Raw genomic sequence first — 21,803 nt, 5'->3', positions numbered from 1 at the left:
ACAAAGCAAATAACATTAAAATAATAACAAACTTTATTATGGCCGAATATGATGTAGTCCCACTTTATATAGACCACAAGTGAATGAATTAAATGTGAAAATTAAGGATTTAAAAGAACGATATGTCCAATTAAATTACCCGAAGGCAGGTAAGCAAATGTTTTGGAAGACAATGAAAAACTAGTGGAAACAGGAGAGAAAAATTTGTAGTTTCCATTTTCATATAGATAATTTCAAATTTATGCATTCTTTTCCCAGAAAACATTTTCCTTTCTTCCATTAAAACCATTTATTTACATCTATTGATGATGCCAAAAGCTTCCACTCACTCTGTACATGGAGAGGTCGATTCTCAAAGAGTTGTGCAGCTGATCCAGGAGCTTCACAAAACGATCCCTCTGTTGGAGGAAACCAAGAGAAATCACAGAAATGTTTCACGGATTCATAGAGTGCTTTAGTCTGCAAGGAAAATCCATGCATGAGAAACATTGCAGAAATGTAAAAACAGAAAATATCATGAAAGAAAATCTGCAAAATGCAATTCACACGTAATATTCAGATTATGTAGATATTACAAATAACTCTTTTCTCCACAGATGGGTAACTTCCTTTAGTCAGTTATTTTTACTGAAAGAATCTTAAACATGCAACACTGAACAGCTGCTACTGATAATTTGCAAAGTTAATGTTTAATCAAACAGCAGGCAAAGGATTAATTATAAGCAATCAACTTATTTCCACGAGAAAACATAGTAAGAAACTGTTAGAAACTCAATTAGAAGGAAGCTAATAAAGCTAACGCATCGGTTACACACACTAGTAATGATGCACATCTTAATTTATGATATTATCTTAGTATCACTAATAGTCTGTAGATATTCTCATTGTTCCAGATGTAAACAACGCTTAATGAAAAACATACATTAACTTATAAAGGTACAATACTGGTGGGGTATAAAAATGCTGATTACTTTTAATAATGTACAAATTTAACGAGTATATGAAAACATTTCTGCAAGCCACAAATTGTTAGCAAAAAGTAAAAATAGCAAAACGTGTTGCCATTTTGGGGAAATCTAACCCAAAAGATTATTTATGTTCTATAGGTCTTACCACACACAGCTCATTTCTCTGTGTTCATTATTGTCACCAATGTGTTGCCGTACAGGTTCATTCTTTTTAGCTTATTAGTTTATTCTTGATTTCAGTTCTTTTCACTTTTGAATTTATTTTTGTTAGATTATTACCAGGTCTTTTTTCCTTTGGTTTTGTAGATCACTAAAGTTCATTTTGTGTTTATTAAAGCCTGAACTTTACCGTGTTATCTTTGATTAATTAATTAATTATTATTAATTATGGTTTCAGATTAAAATGCAATGACAGGCCCTGCAATTAAGTTGATTTAATTTTGATCAAGTCCTGTTTTTGCTCTTAGGTCTTTTCAAACCCTAAATATGACGCATAAATCAATGTTTTTCCTGCTCAATTCACTTGTACTACTGCATCTCACTTACGAAATAGAGCAATCAGGACTGCTCTATTTCTGTGGAAAAGACACAAACTCAGTTTTTAGGATCACAAACACTGAAGCTAGTTTATCTACTTGAAGATAATTTCCCAAAACGTTCTGATTATGTTTTTGCCATTTGAAACCAGGTTGATCTCAGTATATATTCTTAAAAGGTAGGCATAAAAGAGTTGCTGGATCATCTAACTCGGCTCTCTCATCAGAATTACGGCCAGCAGCGGCATCCCCAATGCTTATTTTTATCCGCTTTCCTCCACATTGCATTGGCTGCACAAATGTATCTGCATGGCATGGGGAAGAAAGAACCTGCTGCTTGGAGGGAGAGTTATCTGCCGGGAGGGAGTCACGACTTGGACAACAAAGTGAGGAACCAGACTGGGTTTTATCTCAGATTACTGGAAAGCTGGGCTTCCACTCTCACTGCTTATGATGTGATTGGTTGCAAGACATGGAAAAGATTCCCAAAATGCAGCATTTTTATTATGCAACCATTTAAAATTATGTTTGACGCCTCTATTTATGCCATTAGAAAAGTGGAAACTAAGGTTTGCAGGCATACTAAGAAAGTTTCTGTGCATAAAAATAATTTTAAAAACAGCAATAATCCTCAGAGTTTTGTTTTTTGTCATGCTTCTGGAGCGTCCCGTGGAGGTAGGAGCAACACAAACAGAAAGATGGAGAAGCGCAGAGCGTGTAGAACGGCTTTGTGAGTCACGACAGTCGTGACAAAAAGAATAAAATATAGAAGAGACAAGTGAAGGAAAATCCACAAGCACCAACTAACACAACTGCAAAAAATGAAGTTGAATTCTACTCAACAATGTGTTGCTCCACATAAAGAGGCGGTATCATGTAAAATCAACTTTTTTTGAGATTTACATCATGTTTTATCAAAAATATACCTGGAGTGCTTTGATTCTTTCATGCACGTTTGAGAAATCCTCTATAATCTCCATGAGAACCATTCAACGGTGCAAAACCCCTGGGTGGATCTAGCACCGCCTTAGACGATGAAGCTGCTCCCCCACTCAGCTCCTTCAGACTAGCCAGAAGCAATTAGCAAACATCTGGTGACACTGTGCATCTACTGAGCTCATCATAAGAGCTACTTTTCAGTGAAATGCTAATAAAATCGTTGATAAATTGTTAATACAGGAGCCATGTTATGATGACTTCCTGAAGGCGGAGCTCCAGAAAGAGCAGGAACTTCTTAAAGAGACAGAGGCCCAACTTCAAGGCATTGAAATGTGGAGTCAAGTTTCCTTTAAGTCATATTTATATCAACTGAAAATAATGTAGATACTTAATTGTGCAAAAATGGCTAGTATTAATAAAAAAACATAATATTGCCCCTTAAAATCTTACCTTAACTAAACTGTATGAATCTGTTCAGATTTTGGACGCAAAGCTTGTTTGGACTAGGCTTCAAACAGAGAGTTGGACTTTATTTTGCATATCTGAGTGGTTTAAAAGCATTTACTATGTCTATAATTGTGATTTCTCTTTTATTGGCATACATAATAAAATTCTCAAGGGTCTTAGCTTTCCAATGAGGTATAATTTGAATATATGTGCCCTCAAAACACATTTAACAAAACGTGTGTCTAAAGAAATCACAAAAAATAAATACAATGCATTTCTGGAAGAACATGCATATATAAGGGAACAGAAAAACAAAATATGTACATTTCTTGTTGCTTGTGTAAGGAAAAGAAAAAACAGAATATTTATATTTCTGCTTTTCTATTTAATTATGTCACTTCTTGTCCTCCATACACCAAAGGCTGACTTGTATTTACTAATAAAATATTTGGAAATGTTCCACTACTAGTATTAACAATTCACTGATTACCTCCATTAGGTTTGTTTTCACCCTCATTAATTCATAAACAACCAGTCATTGAGCTAATTCAGGATGAAAAACATCGCAATGCATCATTTTTATTCTACTATTTCATGCTGAGTAAGACATTTCCATCTATTAATACCTTATAAGTTGACCAGATGGGAGGGAAAGACCTTACTGGAACATTTTTAGAGACAAACAAACTAACCAGCAGGGCTTATTATTGAGCTGACAGTCCAAAAACCCTCCTACACCATTTCTCATTATGAGAGCGGACCTGTCTGCTTCCTCTGAGCCGTTAAAGCAGAACCAAGCAGGACAGGAGAAACCAAAATGATTGGCAGAAACAGCTTTGATGTTATGACTTTATTCTCTTATTACTTAGACTTTAATGTTACACAACTTTTCTCATTTTATTAGCACTTTATTCTGGTTAATATTATGTCTTTATTGTCAATTAATTAAGAATTTTTCGCTTGTATTTTAACTACTTTATTCTGATAATATTTTGACTTTATTTTCCAATCATTATGACTTTTTCCTCATATTTTTAAAGCCCTGTTCTGTTAATATTATTTTAGTCTCGAATTGTAAAAACTTTTTTCTTGTATTATTATGTCTTCATTCCTATAATATCATGACTTTTTTGTATAACTTTTTTCAAAATCCAAACATGAAGAAAGATGCTTGTCAAACAAGATGGCCGCCTCGGGCGCTCTGACATCACTGAACTATGGTAAATCCAAGGGGAGCATTAGTGGAAAAAAAAATCCTGAATTTTTAAAAGATTAAATCTTAAAAAATTTGAATATTTGCTAAAATGGATACACATCTTAATTTGAATCCATTGTCGCTTTAATGAGACAATCTGCAAAATTTTCTATCTAAAAAATGGCACAAAAAAAGGCATTTAATGCTTCCACGTTTTAAATAAACCACAAATAATACATTGAGTACATAAATTAAGCAGCACAAATGTTCCACGTTTCACCTCTCTTAGTTTTTGTCACTAATTACACCAATTTCTTAACAGTTTAATAAACACTAGCAATATTTTGACACTTTTCCAAACGGACTGACAGCTCGACTCGGCGTCCCGTGAGGAAAACACCTGAAATGTTGCGTTTGTTTCCCCCGTGACTGCAGCGGTCACTCACCCCAAAGTTGGAGGCAGCGAATCTGGCGGGAGCGGAGACGTTCGTGGAGGCAGTGGGGTGGGCGTAGAAGGCGTTGATGTTGGCCAGCAGGGTGCTCATCACTGCCGGCACTCCTGACAGCATGTACTTAGACGACAGGCAGGAGAAATGCCTGGAGGGATGGAGGAAAACGGTCAACGTTTCTGAGTGGCGAAGAAATAAACAACCTTATTTTTCCAAAGGGTGACTACAACCAACAGAAAGCACGGCTTTATTTCGGTTAGTCTGATTGGAGATTCAGAATCGGGGAATAAAAACCTGCTGAGTCATGCAAGAGCCAGGCGTTCTTTGGTTGCCATGGTGATTCCAGACTTTTCTAAACAGGAGCAAAGCAGAAACCTCTGGAGGTGTAAAAAATAAGATTTTTTTTACCTACCAGATTCAATTTCCAGTTTTTATTTCTTGCTTTTTAAAAAAAAAAAAAAAAAAAGATAATAATTAAAAAATATTTGAAAAAAGGATCCTCAAAAAGTGGCTTTTATTTTAGTCATTTCTTATGTGAGTTAAACAACAAAGCGTTAGAATCAGGCTAGGAGACGTTTTGTTTAATTACAATAAAATAGTCATTTTTTTGCAGAAAAAAAAAAAATAATTTTAACAGAAAAACTTAAAAAATCATAAGAAAAAAGTTGTTTAATAAGATAATATCCATGCTTAATGCTGAGTCATGCTAGGACCAGGTGTTCTTCGGTTGCCATGGTAATTCCATACTTTTCTAAGAAGCAGCAAAGCAGAAACCTCTGGAGGTGTAAAAATAAAAATAAGATTGCTTTCCTACCAGATTCAATTTCCAGTATATATTTACCCCTTTTTTTATTTCCTTTTAAAAATTACAAAACACATTTTTAAAAAGTGTTTATTTCAATCATTCCCTATGTGAGTTGAACAACAAAGTATTCGCTTAATCAATCAAATTGATTCAGCGACCAGTCCTAGTGCCAATTTAGGTTTGTAAAGGCCATAGTAATATAACATTTGTTTATGCCCAAGAAAATAGTTATAGTCCTAATGGGACTTTAAAAAAATCAATTTTAATGAAAAACTTCAAAAAATCACAAGAAAAAAAATCAATTTTAATGAGGTAATATCCACACTTAATGAGACAAACCATGGATAATTAATTTCTCATTTTTTTGTGTTGGAGTTAATTACAACTTCATTCTCTTTTAGTAAAACGTTTGTGTTTCAATCCCAGATTTAATTTAGCATTAGCATCTTTGTTTTCTCCACAGCTTTTTTCCCACAGGGGTGAAGTCTGGTTCAGCTCTAATTCATCTAATTCTGGGATTATTGATGAAACTATATCAGTTTGCGTTTGCTTGTATGTGGTTCTGTGAGCGCGGCGAGTCTTTCTCCCCATCTGATCACACAGAGGCCCGGCAGGTCATACATTCTCATTACATGAGATAAACCGATTTCCATTCTGTTTATAGTTCATGAAAACCTCACTGACCCCTCACACACACACACACACAGAGCTGCTCAGAAACAGTACGTTAATATTAATCATTTCCTGATTTAATTCAGATAAAATCCAGGACTAATTGATGAACTGGATCAAGCAGCTAGCTTACGTCATGGCCTGGTAGATGGACTCCACGCCGTAGCGCATCGCGAACTCGTCCACGATTTCCTGCTGAACTTCGTCAAAGTAGACCTTCCACGCGTCGTCGCCATGAGCGGACGGCATCTTTACCATTCCGCCTCCCTCGATGTCCGTCGAGTAGTGAAACATGTTCTGAACGCAGAAGGAAAACAAAACTCAAAGAATTAGAAGCTAAATTGGTGAACTAGAGTGGCATTTAAATTTTAGCTCAAGTCAAACTCAATTAAGTTTATTTACATTACATAAATTATCTACAACAATGTCGTATTTTACATCCCACTCTGCTGCTTCCCAACTCAACGTTTCCACTCACAAGTGAAAATGTCTGCAAACAGATACGCAATTATGCAACAGCTCATCTTTGAAAAGCAGAAGTGGAGCCTCCTGGACAACCAACACATTCTAATAGGTTTCTAAACTTTAAATTCTAATTAAAACTAGAACTGGAAGAAATTTTAAATATCTAAAAATAAATAAACAAAACAACAGAATCAACAAATAAAATACATTTTGAAGGTCAATTTTGTTTAAATTGATTAGTTCAGACCAAAGAACCACACTGAAGATTTGTATCATCCAGCTTTTGGCCGAGAGGAGAAAATCAATAAATCATGCAAATGGAAATTATGCTAGCTTTAATTTATGATGCGATTGATTGATTGATTGATTGATTGACTGACTGATTGATTGCGACAGGCCTATGTGGGCTGTTTTCAGAAGCAGCAGAGACTCAAACAGAAGAACAAAAATGTGCAAAATGTGATTTAAAAATATTTGAATTTGAAGCTATTTCAGATTCTGAGTTAGTAGCCCTGGATCTTCAGTTCGTACCTCGTGAAGGCAGGTGTACTGCACATGGTACGGCGCCACCTTCTCCTCTCCCTCGATCTCCACGCTGATCTGAAGGCGGACGGCGCCGGACACCGCCGACTTGTCAGTTCTCTTCTCTGACAGCGAAGACAAACAGCCACAGTTTTACAGTGAAACCAAAGCCCTGCTTCACTCAGCATGAGCTGAGCTCGACTTTTTCCTTCATCAATGAGTAGAACTGGTGCAGCTTCATGTTTTGTTTTTCTTCAGCTGATGTAAATTAATGGGTATTTAGTAAGTTTCTTGATGACATGCTGAGGAAGGAATGCGACCTAATGAGCTGTGTTTATATATGGTTTTGTAGTAATACGTACCCAGATTGTACCAGACGTCCATTTCTCCACTCAGGGTTCGGACCTCGATGATGGTCTGACCCAGGAAGTCGTCCGACTCTCTCTTCAGTCGCTGCTTCATTCGCGACTTGATGTCGTCGTCCTCGTCCCACACTCGGAGTTTGATCCGGTCCGATGAATTATGGCACTCGCTGCAAAGGCAGGAGATGAATAAAAATAAAAGTGAAGAGGAAATGTTTCTAGAACCGTTTCTGCAGCTAAGAACAAATGTGTTGATCTCAAGTTGACTTCTGGAGCAAAAAGTGAAGGTACATCATCCAAACAATCTCATTTTAACTTCATATGACATTTAATTAGGGGTGTCTAAACATTTGAATCAGAAGAGTTCACATACATTTGAAGATTACTTCAGTGAAACGTAAGGAAATGTAAAAGAGATTTTCTGTGTTTCTTAAGATGAAAGGTGTTAATCAGATGAAGTTAAATCAGGATAATCGTTACTGATTTCCTCACAGATATGAGAGGTTTGAACCGAATCATATCACCAACGTGGGTTTGCAGTGTGAGAGATTTAAAACAAGGTCACAACATGCAGAAATGTTTTTCATAAAATCCAAAAATCTGCACTCACAAGCTGAACTTTTCCTCCCAGACGGGGTTCAGGTTTCCGTAGATGGTCTTTGTTCTCTTCTTGGTTTTCCCCACCTGGATGGTGACGTACGGGTCGCTGGAGCCGGTCCGGTCCTTGGCCTGCAGACCCTGGGCGCTAACCACTGAGGGAATAACGAAAACACACCATGACTGTGGAAATTGCATAAGAAAAACAAACACCTACTCTTTCTTTTTCTCATTCACACACACGCACTCATCAAAACAGAAGATATCACCCACACTGTTATGCAAAGACTCGTAACACAGTTTTCATGACTCACGGGCAAATGCAGAGGAAAAGCGATTAACTAAAGTCATCCACTGCAACAAGGCAGCAAGAAAACCTTCACAGAAACACGGAGCCTTCATACGAGTTAGAAAGCAGTGAAGGTGGAGTGAAAACACTGGAAATTAGATTTTAAGACATTTTAAGGAATGAAAATCTCCAAAGATCAGAAATATTCTTTCTATGTGAGCAAAAAATTTTTTTGATGCTGCTTAAACTTTTAAAAGTTTATCATTTTATGTGACAGAACCACATAAAATGTTTAGAATTTGAAATCAGAAACACAAAATGTGGTGCAGCCATGTTTGATAAGTTAGAATATTATTAAAAAGCTTATTTTTGTTATGATAAAAGTTAAGTATTTTCATGCACACTGTGAAAATAGTTTTACTGAATTTTGGAAACTGAAATTTATAAATCATCTGTCAGACTTGAACTAGTGACTCTAAATATTCTTGATTTCTATGTGATCTTTTCTCGATTCTTTGACTGACTGACGGTGACTGATGACATCACATCAAAGGGAATTTTACATCAATTGTGGGAGAAAGTCCCAAATTACTTTGTGGAGATCAAAAAGCATATCCTGTCAATTAACCATGAACCTTAAACACTTTGCAACATCATTTTAGATTTGACTGAATTATTTAAAGAGGACATGTTCAAAAAAATTCTTTTTTTATCCTTTAAATGCATTTTTTAATTGCAGATGGTGAAGTCTGCCTTCATGCCTTGATGAGCAGGAAAAAGAAAAAAATAATCCTGAATTATGATGAATTAATAAGTGCCTGTGGTGGTAGATTAGCTACCAAAAAAACAAGAAATCCTGAATTAATTTCAGGACCAGCTTTAAGGTTATCTCTGCGTCTTTGGGCTCATCACTGTTGATTGGAGAGACAACCTGTGATGGCTGCCATGGCAACACCGCTGCTACGACACGCTGGGATGTGGCTGGTCGCTTTGGTAACAGCAGTCGCCTTGATGCTGGGTGAACTGGAGGTAAACATTCCCTGATGTTCGTATCTGCAGAAACCTGACATGGAGTAACATTCACACAGCCGCAGGAGTTTATGACAACAACCTCAGAGTCACTGAAACGGTTTTCATTTCTCTGAATTTCTATATATATTTTCTAGAAAGTGGCATGAGGCATTTTCTGCACCTCTAACGTATAAATACGTTAGAGGTCGCTAACGAAGACTAGCTTTGGTTTTAGTTGTCAAGTTGACAATATATCACGCTAAATCTTAAATGTGTGAATGATAAAAGGAAAAGGAACATAGTTCTTTGCTACTATTTGTCAACACTACAACAACTAAATAACAAGGTTAGGATAATGTTTTAATTGAAAAAAAGCCAGGAAGAGAGAAGCAGGTCAGTTATGCTAGCTTGACTTTGACAACCTCAGCATGTAGAGCTGCTGCAGAATTTGGTGTGTTTCAGTTCAGCTTACAACAAAGTAAGGCGATCAACACACCAGTAGAGCAGGTGTTTAAGGTGGTTAACTTAAAGAGAAAAATAGCTAATCTACAGCAGTGTTAGCTTAGCTAATAGCATCGGTAGCTAATCTACCACCGCAATCACTTATTAACAATCAGAAAATAAACATCAGACCGAAAAACATAAAACTGTAACAAACTAAATGCTCTGTTCTTTGTGTAGGAAATGTTCTTGGTGTTGAATCCTGATGCATAAAATGTTGTTGTCTGTTTGGAGTCAGAAGGAGATGCAACAAATCAGGTGTGGAGTAGCCGACACAGAGGGCAAAAAAAAATACTACTAGTGGTTTTGAGCTGTTCTTCAACAGTTTTTCTGTGTTATTTTTCCCTTTGCTGTGGCAAACTGCACAAAATTTATAAAACCAACATCTCTAAGTCTCATTTTATTAAAAACTGGAGAAATCTACAGGTACTGTGGCTTTTATTTGAGGTATTGACTGCATGTAAAGAGTACAACTTTCACTAAGAGAGGGAAAACTTTGGAGTCCTGTTTGGAGTTCAGTCATACAGCACAGCAGAAACACCAGTTAAAAAGATCCATGACTTAATCACAGACATGGCACAGCAGAAACAGCAGCCACTGTTTATGGAAGCAGTAATGGACGCCACCGTCTATGGGTCGATTTTAAAGTTGATGAGTAATGGGAGCCGACAGCATCATCACAAGATCATAACGAGACGAAGGAAGCTAATAAAAAGAAACGACTTTTAGTGGAGCAATTTCTGTAGAGGAATCTGTTTGGGTGTGGAGTCAGAAGGAGATGTAATGTGCTTCAGTGACGCAAACTTCTTTCATAATTTCAGAATGTCGAGGAACAGCTTCAAGTTGGAGACTCGTTTTGAGTGGCGACCAAAATGGCAACATTTGTGGCATTGTGTCAAACAAACCAAGCTCTTTGAAAAACCTGTTCTTCTCCTCGCCTGTGGGGGCGCTGCACCAAGAGCCACTAGAGGAAACGACACAAAAACCTCTGAAAAAAACACTGAGCACAAAATGTAAACAAAAATGGAGTACCGTCAGATTTTAATGGGTGTAGGATTTCTTTTTTTATCTCTTTTATGAGACATTTAGAGCTGAAAAGATTACTCGAATGATTTGAGTTCCTTGATTATAAAATTTCCCAGAGGAAAATTTACCTGCCTCGAAGCTTCGTTAGCCTCTGAGTTGTTGAGCGACGAAAGCTAAGTGTTAGCGGCATAAAGTCCAATTTTCAAGTTCAACCCTGGGGATTTTATTGATTGATAATAATGCCCGGGTTTTTATCGTTTTTGGGGGACCAATGGACATCCTTAAAATGACTGGCGTGATGCCTGGAGTACGGCACCGTTTCTCCTCTGGGAGCTGCTGGTTCAGAGCGAACGGCGGGAAGAGCGAGCGCTGCAGGAGTATTTATGCAGGTGGGCGGATAGACTGAACACTGAGTAGTTGATGGTTACAGTGTAAGTGTAGCTTTACGGACAAACCGCTCAATAAATTTCATATCATCCAGTCTGAACAAACTGGTGACGGAAATCATTGTGGCAGTTCATGGCTGGTGGATGAGTTTCTGAGTTTGATGAACGAAGGTGCCGTAAATATCCCGTACTGCTACCTCCCGTTCTCACGTTCGTCCCCTGGTCTACCGGCCGTCTCTCCTCCACCCCCACATTAGGTTTGTTCGTTCAAGGTGAGAGTTCATCTATTAAACTGACTGAAGATGAATACGTAAACATAATAGAATATGATTTTAGATCTTTGTATAACTTTTCTTCAGGTTAACTTAGAAAGTAAGCGATTATTGTTACAGGTTAATTTTCTAAACTACAAAAAAGTAACTGATGCTCAAATATGAAAAATTTAACTGATATTGATATCATACGGTAACAATATTTTATTTTAGAATTTTTTTTTATTCAATTAATCATAAGAATGATCAATAGATTACTCGATTACTAAAATATTTGTTTACAAGAGCTCTAGAGAAATTTCTTCTGCTAGCACTAGGCTAGCACATTTGTTTTGGTTGTATTTTACCCAGGATGCCCTGCGCTGTAGTCCACTTCCTGCTTTTGGAGCGGTCTCCGGTCTGTTTTGCATTCACAAATGAATTCAAACCGAACCAGAGTTCACTTCAACCGAATCGAGACTGAGGGTTGTAGCGTAACCGGACTTTCTAGAGTAACAAACCAGAATTCGATTAAAGTGGACTAAACAGGTCTGGTGTGAATGCACCCTGAATGATCAATGAAATAATTGGCGTAATCAGATAAAACGTGACATGACCATCCTGACTGCTGACGCTTTGAATTTACATTAACCCTTTAAACAAGGTTTTAAATAATCGGTTAGATTATCATTATAATAGGATATAGATCCATAACAAATAATAAAACAGCAGATTAAAAAACACTTTAAAGATAAAGATTATTCTGTTATTCACACAAACAACAAAATGTTATTTTTAAAAAGAGTCTCAGTAAGGAAAGCAAAAGCCCATATTAGGAACAAAAGAAAAAGTCTTGTGCTCAATCTTTTGGCTGACTTCACACAGAGATATGAGTTATCGACACCCAGAGGTTCAGAAAGACATCATCCTGATGCCACATGCCCTGCGAGGATCTGTACTGCCAGAGACGACAGCATGGAGAAATAAAAAACAGCCATTTTTCTTTCCCACTTAGTAAAATATTTTCTTTACTTTGCTAAAAATGATCTCTGACCAAAAGGAAAGCTCCTTTCAACTCCATTTTAAACAAAAGTTTCTACAAAAAAGACTTTCTTAAATATTCTTTTGCTGTTGCAGGAAGACACACGACGGCCTTTAAGGGATATGAGACAGTAGAATCTGCTGAGTCACCAGTTGCTATGGTGATGGAGGAACAGGTACAATGAAGCAAATTTGAAACAAATGTTTCACCCAATGAAATCTGATCACTGTAAACATTAGATATCGGTATTCTTCCTAATATGCACTACCTATAAAATGTAGTTCCTTCATGCTATTATGAGCCACAATGTGTCCGTTTATTTCCTGCAACGTTTTTTTAACGCCACAGTTAAAGTCAAAAATAAAAAATATGGAAACATGGCAAAACAAAGAGAGTGTTGTTTAATGCTCTGAAGTTTAGTCAGATTTGCTAAATAAATAAATCATAAGTCAGCTTTTTCTCGGGCGCTTAAAGGCATACCTGTGATGGTGATCTTGGCAGACCATTTGGAGGTGCCGTCCAGCACATTCTGCTTGATGCTCTTCATGTGTTGAGTATGAATCATCTTAGAAATGACAAACACTTTCCGGATCTCCTCGAAGATCTCAGGCTTGTTTCTCTCGCGGATCTTCATGCGGTCCTTCATAGCCATGATGATGTGCTGCGTCCGATCTTCTGCCCCCGTCTTCGAACTTTTCTCCGCCGCTCCTAAAGACACAGAAACGAGTTACATCAACATATCCTCACACTTTACCGCTACTGTTATTATGAGTTGTATTTTCTAATAAGTTGCTTTAAAGTGTGTGGAACTCACAGTGTCGTGCTTTGTCAGCACAGGGTATGTTACTTGTCAAATTAAATTTAGATTTTACTTATTTTTTTTCATGATTAACAAAAAACTGAGCATCTCTAAATCAAGTTTAAATGTTCTACAAAATATATTTTTTAAAAATCTGCAAGTAGGTAAGGCCGTCACATTGACTTTCAGTTTCAACCAAACGGCATTAGTGAATCTTCATCAGCGCAGACAAAGTGTTGGCATAGTGTCACATGAGATTAATTATTGGGTGATTGCTCCAGGATTTGAGTAGTAATTGTGTCAATTAATGTTGTAATTTTCTTTTTCTGGCTTATCTGGTTATCAAAGTATGTATTAACTGCATGAAAAGGCAACACGGGAGCGTTATTTAGTAAGAGTGTATCTTCCCACACCATTGAAATATGCAACAAATATTTAGCATAAAGTACTTAAATAATTTTATCTGAATTTAAGAACTTCTCAAACCTTAAAATCACCTCATGTTTCTTTAAACATGTTTCTGACTCAGCAAATGTGTGAAACTCAGTGTGCTGCTTCGTCAAGACACGTTATGTTACTTGTCAAATAAAATTCATATTGTATTTATTTTTTGCTTGACTAACATAGAAGCAAAAAAATCAAGTTTATATGTTTCACAAAAAAACTGGAAAGATAAATACTAAATAGGTCATGCTGTCACATTCACTTTCAATTTCAGTCAAACGGCATTAGTGAATCTTCATCAGCGCAGACAAAGCGTTCGCATAATTTCGCATGATATTAATTATTGGGTGATTGCTGTAGGAATTGTTACAGTACACAGAAAAGTAATGTCTTTCCACACTAATAAAATGAGTGGCAAGTATTCAATAGCAGGATGTAACTTAAAATATTTACTTTTATTCAAAATTAATGACTTAATGACACCTTGAAACATTTCCATATCTTTTAGTAGCTAAACTTACTTTGCAGGCAGTCAGCGTTCAGCAGCTCCTGGCATTTCTCATGAACTTTGACCCCACACTCTGCGCAGCGCATACCCTGCCGAGCGATGCCCCACAGCAGACCCTCACACTCATAGCAGTAGGTAGGCGTGGTGGCGGTCCACACCTCGAAATTGTGTGGCGTGGTGCAGGAGATGGGGTAGATCAAAGCCTGCAGAGTCTTTTTGTAGACGTGGTTTTTCTGTTGAAACAGGAGGAAAGAAAAATGATGAAAGTTTGATCAGAAACAACAAGCCTTACTTTATTGACACCAGCTGTGTTTCCACTACGAATGTGTGCAGAACTTTGTTGAAAAAACCCAATTTCATTAAATAAGAAACGTAATTAAAATCACAGGTGAATACGTTTATTTAAATCATTTTAAAAATGTCATCCTTCTCCAAATACTTCCTGTCTTCAGGGTTTGCTCCAGCGGCAACGTTCGGTTGCTGATCATTTGATGATTTGTATTATTAAAAAATTGTTTCCATTGCAGTTTTGCAAAATAAACCAAAGAACCACTTGATCCTAACACAAAAATGTCTTAATATTTAAAAACAAGTTTTAAAAAATTGGCGAATGTCTTTGGTTTATGGAAACATCTTGAGAAATGAAGGGAAACGGTTGCATGTTTTAGAATTAAAAACCTCAAAAATGTGCAATTCTTCAGATAACCCTTAACCAAACTCATAAAATCTTCCAAAAATATGGTGAAATTTGGGGTCATAACATGAAAATCTTCAAAAAAATCTTGCATGGTGCTGTAGAGTATTGTGTAAATTCCTCTGGGAAATCTTTAGGAACCACAATTTCAGTCCAATCCGCAGGACAACTTTTTTAACTATGGAGCAAATGGTTGAAATCATTATTTTCTCCTGTTATCTTCATAAAAAGTAATTGCCCCCGCAACTCAATGTTTACACTCGCATGTGAAAATGGTTGCAAACAGACGTGCAATAACACAACCGTACATGTTTGAAAAGCAGAAGTGGAGCCTCCTGCACAACCAACAAAAATGCAGCAAGTGGTTTGTGGAAGGTAAGTTAACAACAAAACACTGACCAAACGTGTCAGAGTTCCTCTTGCGTTGCTAGGTAACAAGCTGAAACTGTTAGAGTTTTATGCCTCTGGTAAGACAGTGGGTGGGAAAATTTATTGCATCTGAGATTATTTAGGAAATTAATTTCCAGCATCCCTTTTCAAATTAATTCTTTTTTGGAAAAAACCACTTGAAGGAAGCATAAAACATTTATTGTGAAATTCAGAAAGTCATTTTAAACTAAGAGAGTTAAACTTTGGGATTTTTGTCCCATATTTTGTTCTTCTCAGTCGATTTCCTTATTTTTGCTCACCATGAACAGGATTAATTATTTACAGAAAATGAAGATTTGAAACTAAGGTTATTAAAGTAAGAATAACTCTATATTTACCACAAACAAGGAGAGGCATAAAAAGATTCTCTTTTATCTAATTTTTATTCCCAGTTTAGAACCTTGCAGCTCTTCTCCACTAGATTGTTTTCTCCTACATGCCGTAGAGTAACCTACTTTGTGCACCTGAATTATTAATGTTTCTTCCAATGTAAAATGTAATCATCATTATAAATTGACAAATTGCAGCGCTGTCAGCACAAAGCAAACCATAAGAATTATGGAGGCACACTTCGGATCTTTAACGCTGACTCAGCAAAACTGAATTCTCACAATCATTTCCAACAAATAATGAACAGAACTGGAGCCTCCTGGACACACAGTCGAAATGAAAAACTGAGTAGAAACTAATCACAAGGTGTTTAGATGAGATAAATAAGATAAACTACTTACAAGCTCTTCATCTTTTAGGGAGGTCCGAGTGACCAGAGCGTAGTTCAGTCTGGCCTTCCTGGACTGAATCATGGTCTGGAAACAAAAGAAAAGTGAAAAATCTGAAATTTACAGTCACACACAGTCAAACACTGTCAAGATTAAAGTAATTATTTCAAGAAATTCTCATTTTGATGATTCATTCTTTTAAATTTGAAGGTGAAATTGCAAAAACATACAATAGGCAATTTTCTTTTTGTCTGCCAGTTTTTCTTTCAACAAACATTTCAGGGTTTATTCAGCTTCCCTTTTCAAATTCCACAAACTAGAAGACTTTTTAAGACCTGTTTGAATAAAATTTAAGACCTACATTATGACAGACATACAAAAGAAGTGCAGAGGACAAAAACTGTTAAATTTCTGGGGTCTTTTCCTCACATAATAAAATGGTGTATGGCACTCTAGCTAGCTGGCAATGTAGCCATATGCTAGCTGCTAATGATTTCTTTGTCATTAGGAAGTCACTAATAATCTAGGTAGTTAGCAAACTGTCAGCTAGGTAAGTTAGGTAGCTACCAAGCAAGTATTAGCATCTTTTTAAGACCTGTGATTAATGAATTTAAGGCCAACTTGCATTTCCTTTAAATTTTTTTTATAGCTAAATTAATTTAAGACTTTTTAAATTAATTTTAAACATGGGTTATGATATGTATAACCCATATCAGGATAAAGACATGCAGAGGACCAAAACTGTAAAATTTTGGGGGTCTTCTCACATTGTCAAAACGACAGAGCTTTCCAACTAGGTAGCAATTTAGCTAGCTAGAGCGCTACCAATATGCTATCTGATATTGACTTCTTTGTCATTAGAAGGTAGCTAATAAGCCAGGTAGCTAGCAAGCAAGTATTAGTGGCTTTTTAAGACCTTGACCTTAACGTATTTAAGGCCAAGTCACATTTCTTTCCCAAAACTGTAAAATTTCTGGGGTCTTTTTGTGGCTTTTCTCACATTTTCAAAATGACATATGGCTTTCAAGCTCACTAGCTACATTATTAGAGTCCCAGCCATATGCTAGCTGATAATAACTTCATTATCATTAGCAGGTAGCTGATAATCTAAGTAGCTAGCAAGCGAGTATTAGAGGCTTTTTAAGACTTAGGATTAACATATTTAAGGCAAAGTTACATTTTCTGTTTAATTTAAGACATATGCTTTAATTTAAGACATATTAAGGCCTTAATTTAGGATAAATGAATGAAAGATTTTCTAGCGATGTGTGGACAACCTGCATTTTCTTCCCTAAAATGTTTGACACAGTTAAGGTTTTCTCCACAATTTAAAAATAAGTAAAAAATCCAAATGAGCTTTAACTTTAATAGGTGGAAAAGAAAAATATTACAGGAATTGTATTACTGAGGTTAATATTCGTTAACCTTTTGATGTGCAGTCGGTTTGGAGCGGATCTTGGGAGCTTTTCTTTATAAATCCTTAAGCAACATGAATAAAAGCTCAAAAGCAGTTTTTGATGCTGCAACGACTCTTTGATGCTTCGTCACACCTGTGAAACGCCTCTGGCATTTTAAACCCAACAGCACAAGCTGTCAGAAGCCATTAAAACAAATCGCCTCATGGGTTCATAATGAATTTCTTCTACTGGAATAAACATATTATAGAATCAATAGGTGGTAGAGAGTTAAGTTGAAGTTAAATGTCATTTTCTAGTTTTAACAGTTGCGTAAACAGCATGTAAATAACTGTATTTTACAGCTGTTACATATTCTGAAACAGAAAAAAGCTAAGTCCAACATTTAAACTCAAATGCACTGTTTTTAAATTAATTTAAGACAATTTAAGGCCTAAATTTTATATAAAACCCAGCAGTATAAGCACCTTCTTTTACCTTTTTTTTCTACAATTTTCAGAAAGCAAAATACGTAAAAGTATTCAGTATTATGCTACTGATATTAATTAAAACATTTACATCTAAAGTTGAAATCAAGCAGAGGGACTTTGTTATCAGTCCAGTTCAGTTTGTGAACACAACACAAAAAAACCTACAGCTGATTTTATTTTGTGTTTGCTTATGGGTCTGCATGCTGGTACAAAATACGATTTCACCACTGAATTTCAAACCAAACCCATCAAACCTGCAGACTAAAACAAATACAATCTCACTTGTGTTTTACTCACCATGGCCTGAGCAGCAACAATCCCAGAGAGGGAACATGAGCAAAGAGAGGAAGAAAAGAGAGCTCAGAATCACATTGTGCTTTAACCTTGACAAATGTTTTATTCACTTTTATTTCAATCACAAAATATCAGCCTGAATATTCTTTCTTTATCTGTATGTAAAAAGAAACAAACTAAAATTCTCCACAAACATTAATTTATAGTGAGCAGAAATATGACCTCCATGATGTCTAATAAATCCTGACACAGGCACTGCTAGGTTAATGTGAAAGTGCTTTTTTTTATTCATGTTTCCTGTATCTGCTCTAAAAGGATCAATCACTTTACTTGGGTGCATTATTTTAAGTGTGTAAATGTTAAAAAATTATATTGACTCAGCATAGCATTCACTCTGCAAAGCCTGTAATTGTGCTTTATGGCTCCCTCATTAGAGTAACCTGCTACATATTAGACGCTGTTGTCATCCACTTACATTGACTAAAGTCACTAAAAAAGTGTTTAAACATCGATCGCATGTATGAATGGAGGCATAGTTTGCAAATATTTATACAGATGGTTGCTATAAAACCTTCTTCTTACTTTAAAGTATTTTACACCACTTGGGCATAAAGATGCTAACAGGAGTCATTGTTTCATTGTGGTAAAATGACTTCATGATTGGTGTTAAAATAAAAATATAAAATAATAAAAATGTTCTTGTTTTATTTTTATACAGGAACTGCTTGGTTAATGTAAGAGAATAATTTTCTGGTCCTTTTCAAGTATCAAAACTATTTGGTTCAAGTAAAGAAATAGCAGTAGTGGCCAAAGCTAACTATAAAAGTCAGCTGCGCTAACATTAGTTCTGCTAATGCTGAAATCCTACACCAACGTGGTATTCAGTAGAAGCTAAACTAAAGCTAAAGCTAAAGTGTTAAATTCAACCAGGTTGACACCCACCATATGTCAATGACACCACATGTCTTATATTACCCACAACAATTTAAAATTTGTTACTGCACACCTCTCTGAGCGTTTGCGTTTCAGGAAGTGATTCTTGGGAAGAAATCTTTCACTCATGGTTTCAGTGTTATAGTTGCTGAGTTTTGCTAACTCTGTTGCAGATTGGTAAGGACACAGATGTCAAACTGAATTCAACTGAAAGTTTACATAACAGCCAAGAAAAATGTATCTGGAAAATAAATTTATAGGGTGGGCTAAAGGTTTTCAAAGTTAGCAAAAATACTAAAACCTGTATTAAACCCTCTTGGTTAGCTTTAGGGAAGATTTCCTGGTTCTGTTTAGGTGCAGAACTTTTTCTTTAATTTGTTAAAACATTTCTGGGGTTTATTTAAAAGCTCTTATACAATGGTTGGGATTAGCAATAAGGATTTATATCTTCTCACTTAATGTTGAAATAAATTATTCTCTTTGATGGCTTCAAAAAAACAAGCCACAGTATAAAGAACTAAATTTAGATTCAATGTCAAGATTTTTCACCAGTAATACAAAAAGTAAAATTAACTTCAAGTTGTTTTCCAAAAAGAGGTTGAAAACATGTTGCGGCTGTCTCTCTCTTCCAACAGTAATTTTTCTTTGCTTAGTACATCTCCAAACATAAATTTAATCAGTGCAGCTTTGACTTAGTGCATCAATTTTTTTTTCTATGAATTTCAAAACTGTCAAAGGAAGCTATAAAAAGTATTGATGGGATAACTCACCAGCTCACTAACAAGAGGGATAGGCCTCTTCTTGCGGAGGTCTGGCATGCTGTCAATGCCAAATGGTGTGTTTGCCCTTCAACGAATAAATAAATAACAGAAAAAAATACATAAAAACAGAATAAACTTTGTACCGTTTACTCAAGCAAGCACACATAAAAGCTTTACAGACCCTGGCTTGGCCCACGGCTGCTTGCTGGGGTCACCGTCTTGTGTTTGGCTCTGAAATAGGAGGTCATAGGTCAAGCATTAATTAAGTTAAAAGCGAAAGTTTGATTTAAGGAGAAAGGAGCATGCAAATGCAAAAGTATAAGATAAAAAAGAAAGTGAATAGCAAATAACAAGAGGGAAATGTTAAAGTGTGTTGGTTGAGTTTCAGTTCTGCATGCCAAACGTCTTTCAATCTTCATTTTTTATTGATTTGTGAATATTTACATTGAGGGAGATGATAAAAATAAGATTTGTATATTTGTATATTCTATTATGGACAACATTGTGTCCATCAACACTACTTTTAAAAATGAAGTAGGTATAATTATGGGTCTACCAGGATCGGTATAATCATAGTCACAGCAGAAAATGAACCACAGAACAAGAAGATAATTTTAAGACGGTTGGTTTTAAGGTGACCTGATCTCCATCTTGACTTCCATCTGTAAAACAGCGAGACAGAAACACACAGAAGAGACAAAAACAGTCATTGACCGGCTTGATTCAATGTGTAAAAACAACAGCGCTACAGTTTAAAAGCGGCAGCAATGCTGAGTTTTTCAACAGATGGGGTCTGAGGTCATAAATGTTTCATTAACATGTATAATTTATCATGAAAATGACTCCTAATATTTTCCTCGACCCCTGGTGTTTAATGTCCAACTTGCTTTCCGAGGAGATAATTAATGTTTTCTAATTCCACAAATGGATCCTGCTGACGCCTCGGAGAGGAGCAAGGGAGTCCTGAGTGGCAGATGATGCATTACTCACAAGCGTGAAGAAATTATCATTCCAGAATAGACCACGGTACAATAAAATACCCCAGGGAACTTTAGAGAAAAAGCAATAACTGCCAATCTCTAAATGGGTACCAGAGACAGTCCCTTTATCTCTGATAATCACACCAACAGAAATGATCAAAGACCTGGAGTCAAAAAAGGTCAATCAATCACCTATCAGAGCCGCAGACAGATAGCAGTGGATACATGTACAGCACTGTTCAAAAAGTTTTAAACTGACCCTATTTTCTTTGTTTTTCACCTCCTAATAGAAAAAGTTTCTGGTAATCTTTTAAAGTGGTTTTGATCGATAGATTGCCAAGCTTCAGTCCATTCCTGACCCTTTTTAGAGATTTCTCTTTATTGTTAAAGCCCATTAACCCTGGCCTAAGAGGCATCCAGGCTTAAAAATGCTTCTATAGATAAACCTATTTTTGTAAGAAGTAACTCTCAGGTACAATTACCTTGTTCCATTTCCTCCTGGGAGAAGGTGGACATGGTCATACTGACAAGGTTACGTCTGGTGCCCCTCTTCTCCCGTAGAATCTGCTGAAAACTCCTTAAACACTTCAACTTGTGTTCATCAATCTGGGTAACTTCTGTTGATGACTCTGCTGCGACTCCCTCTGGTTTGACCTCCGACCCTTCAGAAATGTCAGCTGCAGGCTGCTGTGGTTCCTCCAGTGCTGCAGGGTCATCAGCCTGGATTGAGGCTGGCAAGGATTCTGCAGTGACGTACTGGGAAAGATGATCCTTATCACTAACATCTCCTGGGCCTTTTGAAATCTTTTCACCGAAGCTGCATCCAGGTAGGTCTGTAAGGCCTTTGACTAAAGAGTCAGGATCCACAGATGGTTCTTCAAAACTTGGTGGGTT

The 21,803-nt window shown here is 36.4% G+C and overlaps 1 protein-coding gene across 1 annotated transcript in view; it reads right to left on the bottom strand.

Moving 5' to 3' along the window:
• Window positions 1–21,803, bottom strand: part of LOC122827922 (protein unc-13 homolog B-like) — a 152,009-nt gene that overhangs the window by 54,251 nt on the left and 75,955 nt on the right. Inside the window, exons 12-23 of the mRNA XM_044111028.1 lie at window positions 20,111–20,160; window positions 19,939–20,014; window positions 18,239–18,244; window positions 16,069–16,143; window positions 14,228–14,447; window positions 12,944–13,171; window positions 7,971–8,112; window positions 7,361–7,530; window positions 7,008–7,123; window positions 6,145–6,308; window positions 4,532–4,682; window positions 330–398 (exon numbers count right to left, since the gene is read on the bottom strand). Coding sequence (XP_043966963.1) covers window positions 330–398; window positions 4,532–4,682; window positions 6,145–6,308; window positions 7,008–7,123; window positions 7,361–7,530; window positions 7,971–8,112; window positions 12,944–13,171; window positions 14,228–14,447; window positions 16,069–16,143; window positions 18,239–18,244; window positions 19,939–20,014; window positions 20,111–20,160 — 1,467 coding nt within the window. The remainder of the gene's footprint in view (window positions 1–329; window positions 399–4,531; window positions 4,683–6,144; window positions 6,309–7,007; window positions 7,124–7,360; window positions 7,531–7,970; window positions 8,113–12,943; window positions 13,172–14,227; window positions 14,448–16,068; window positions 16,144–18,238; window positions 18,245–19,938; window positions 20,015–20,110; window positions 20,161–21,803) is intronic.

Source organism: Gambusia affinis, linkage group LG03 (assembly GCF_019740435.1).
Source record: "Gambusia affinis linkage group LG03, SWU_Gaff_1.0, whole genome shotgun sequence".
Lineage (NCBI taxonomy): Eukaryota > Metazoa > Chordata > Actinopteri > Cyprinodontiformes > Poeciliidae > Gambusia > Gambusia affinis.
Note: the sequence above shows the minus strand (reverse complement) of the source record. Positions and strands in the feature narration are given on the sequence as shown.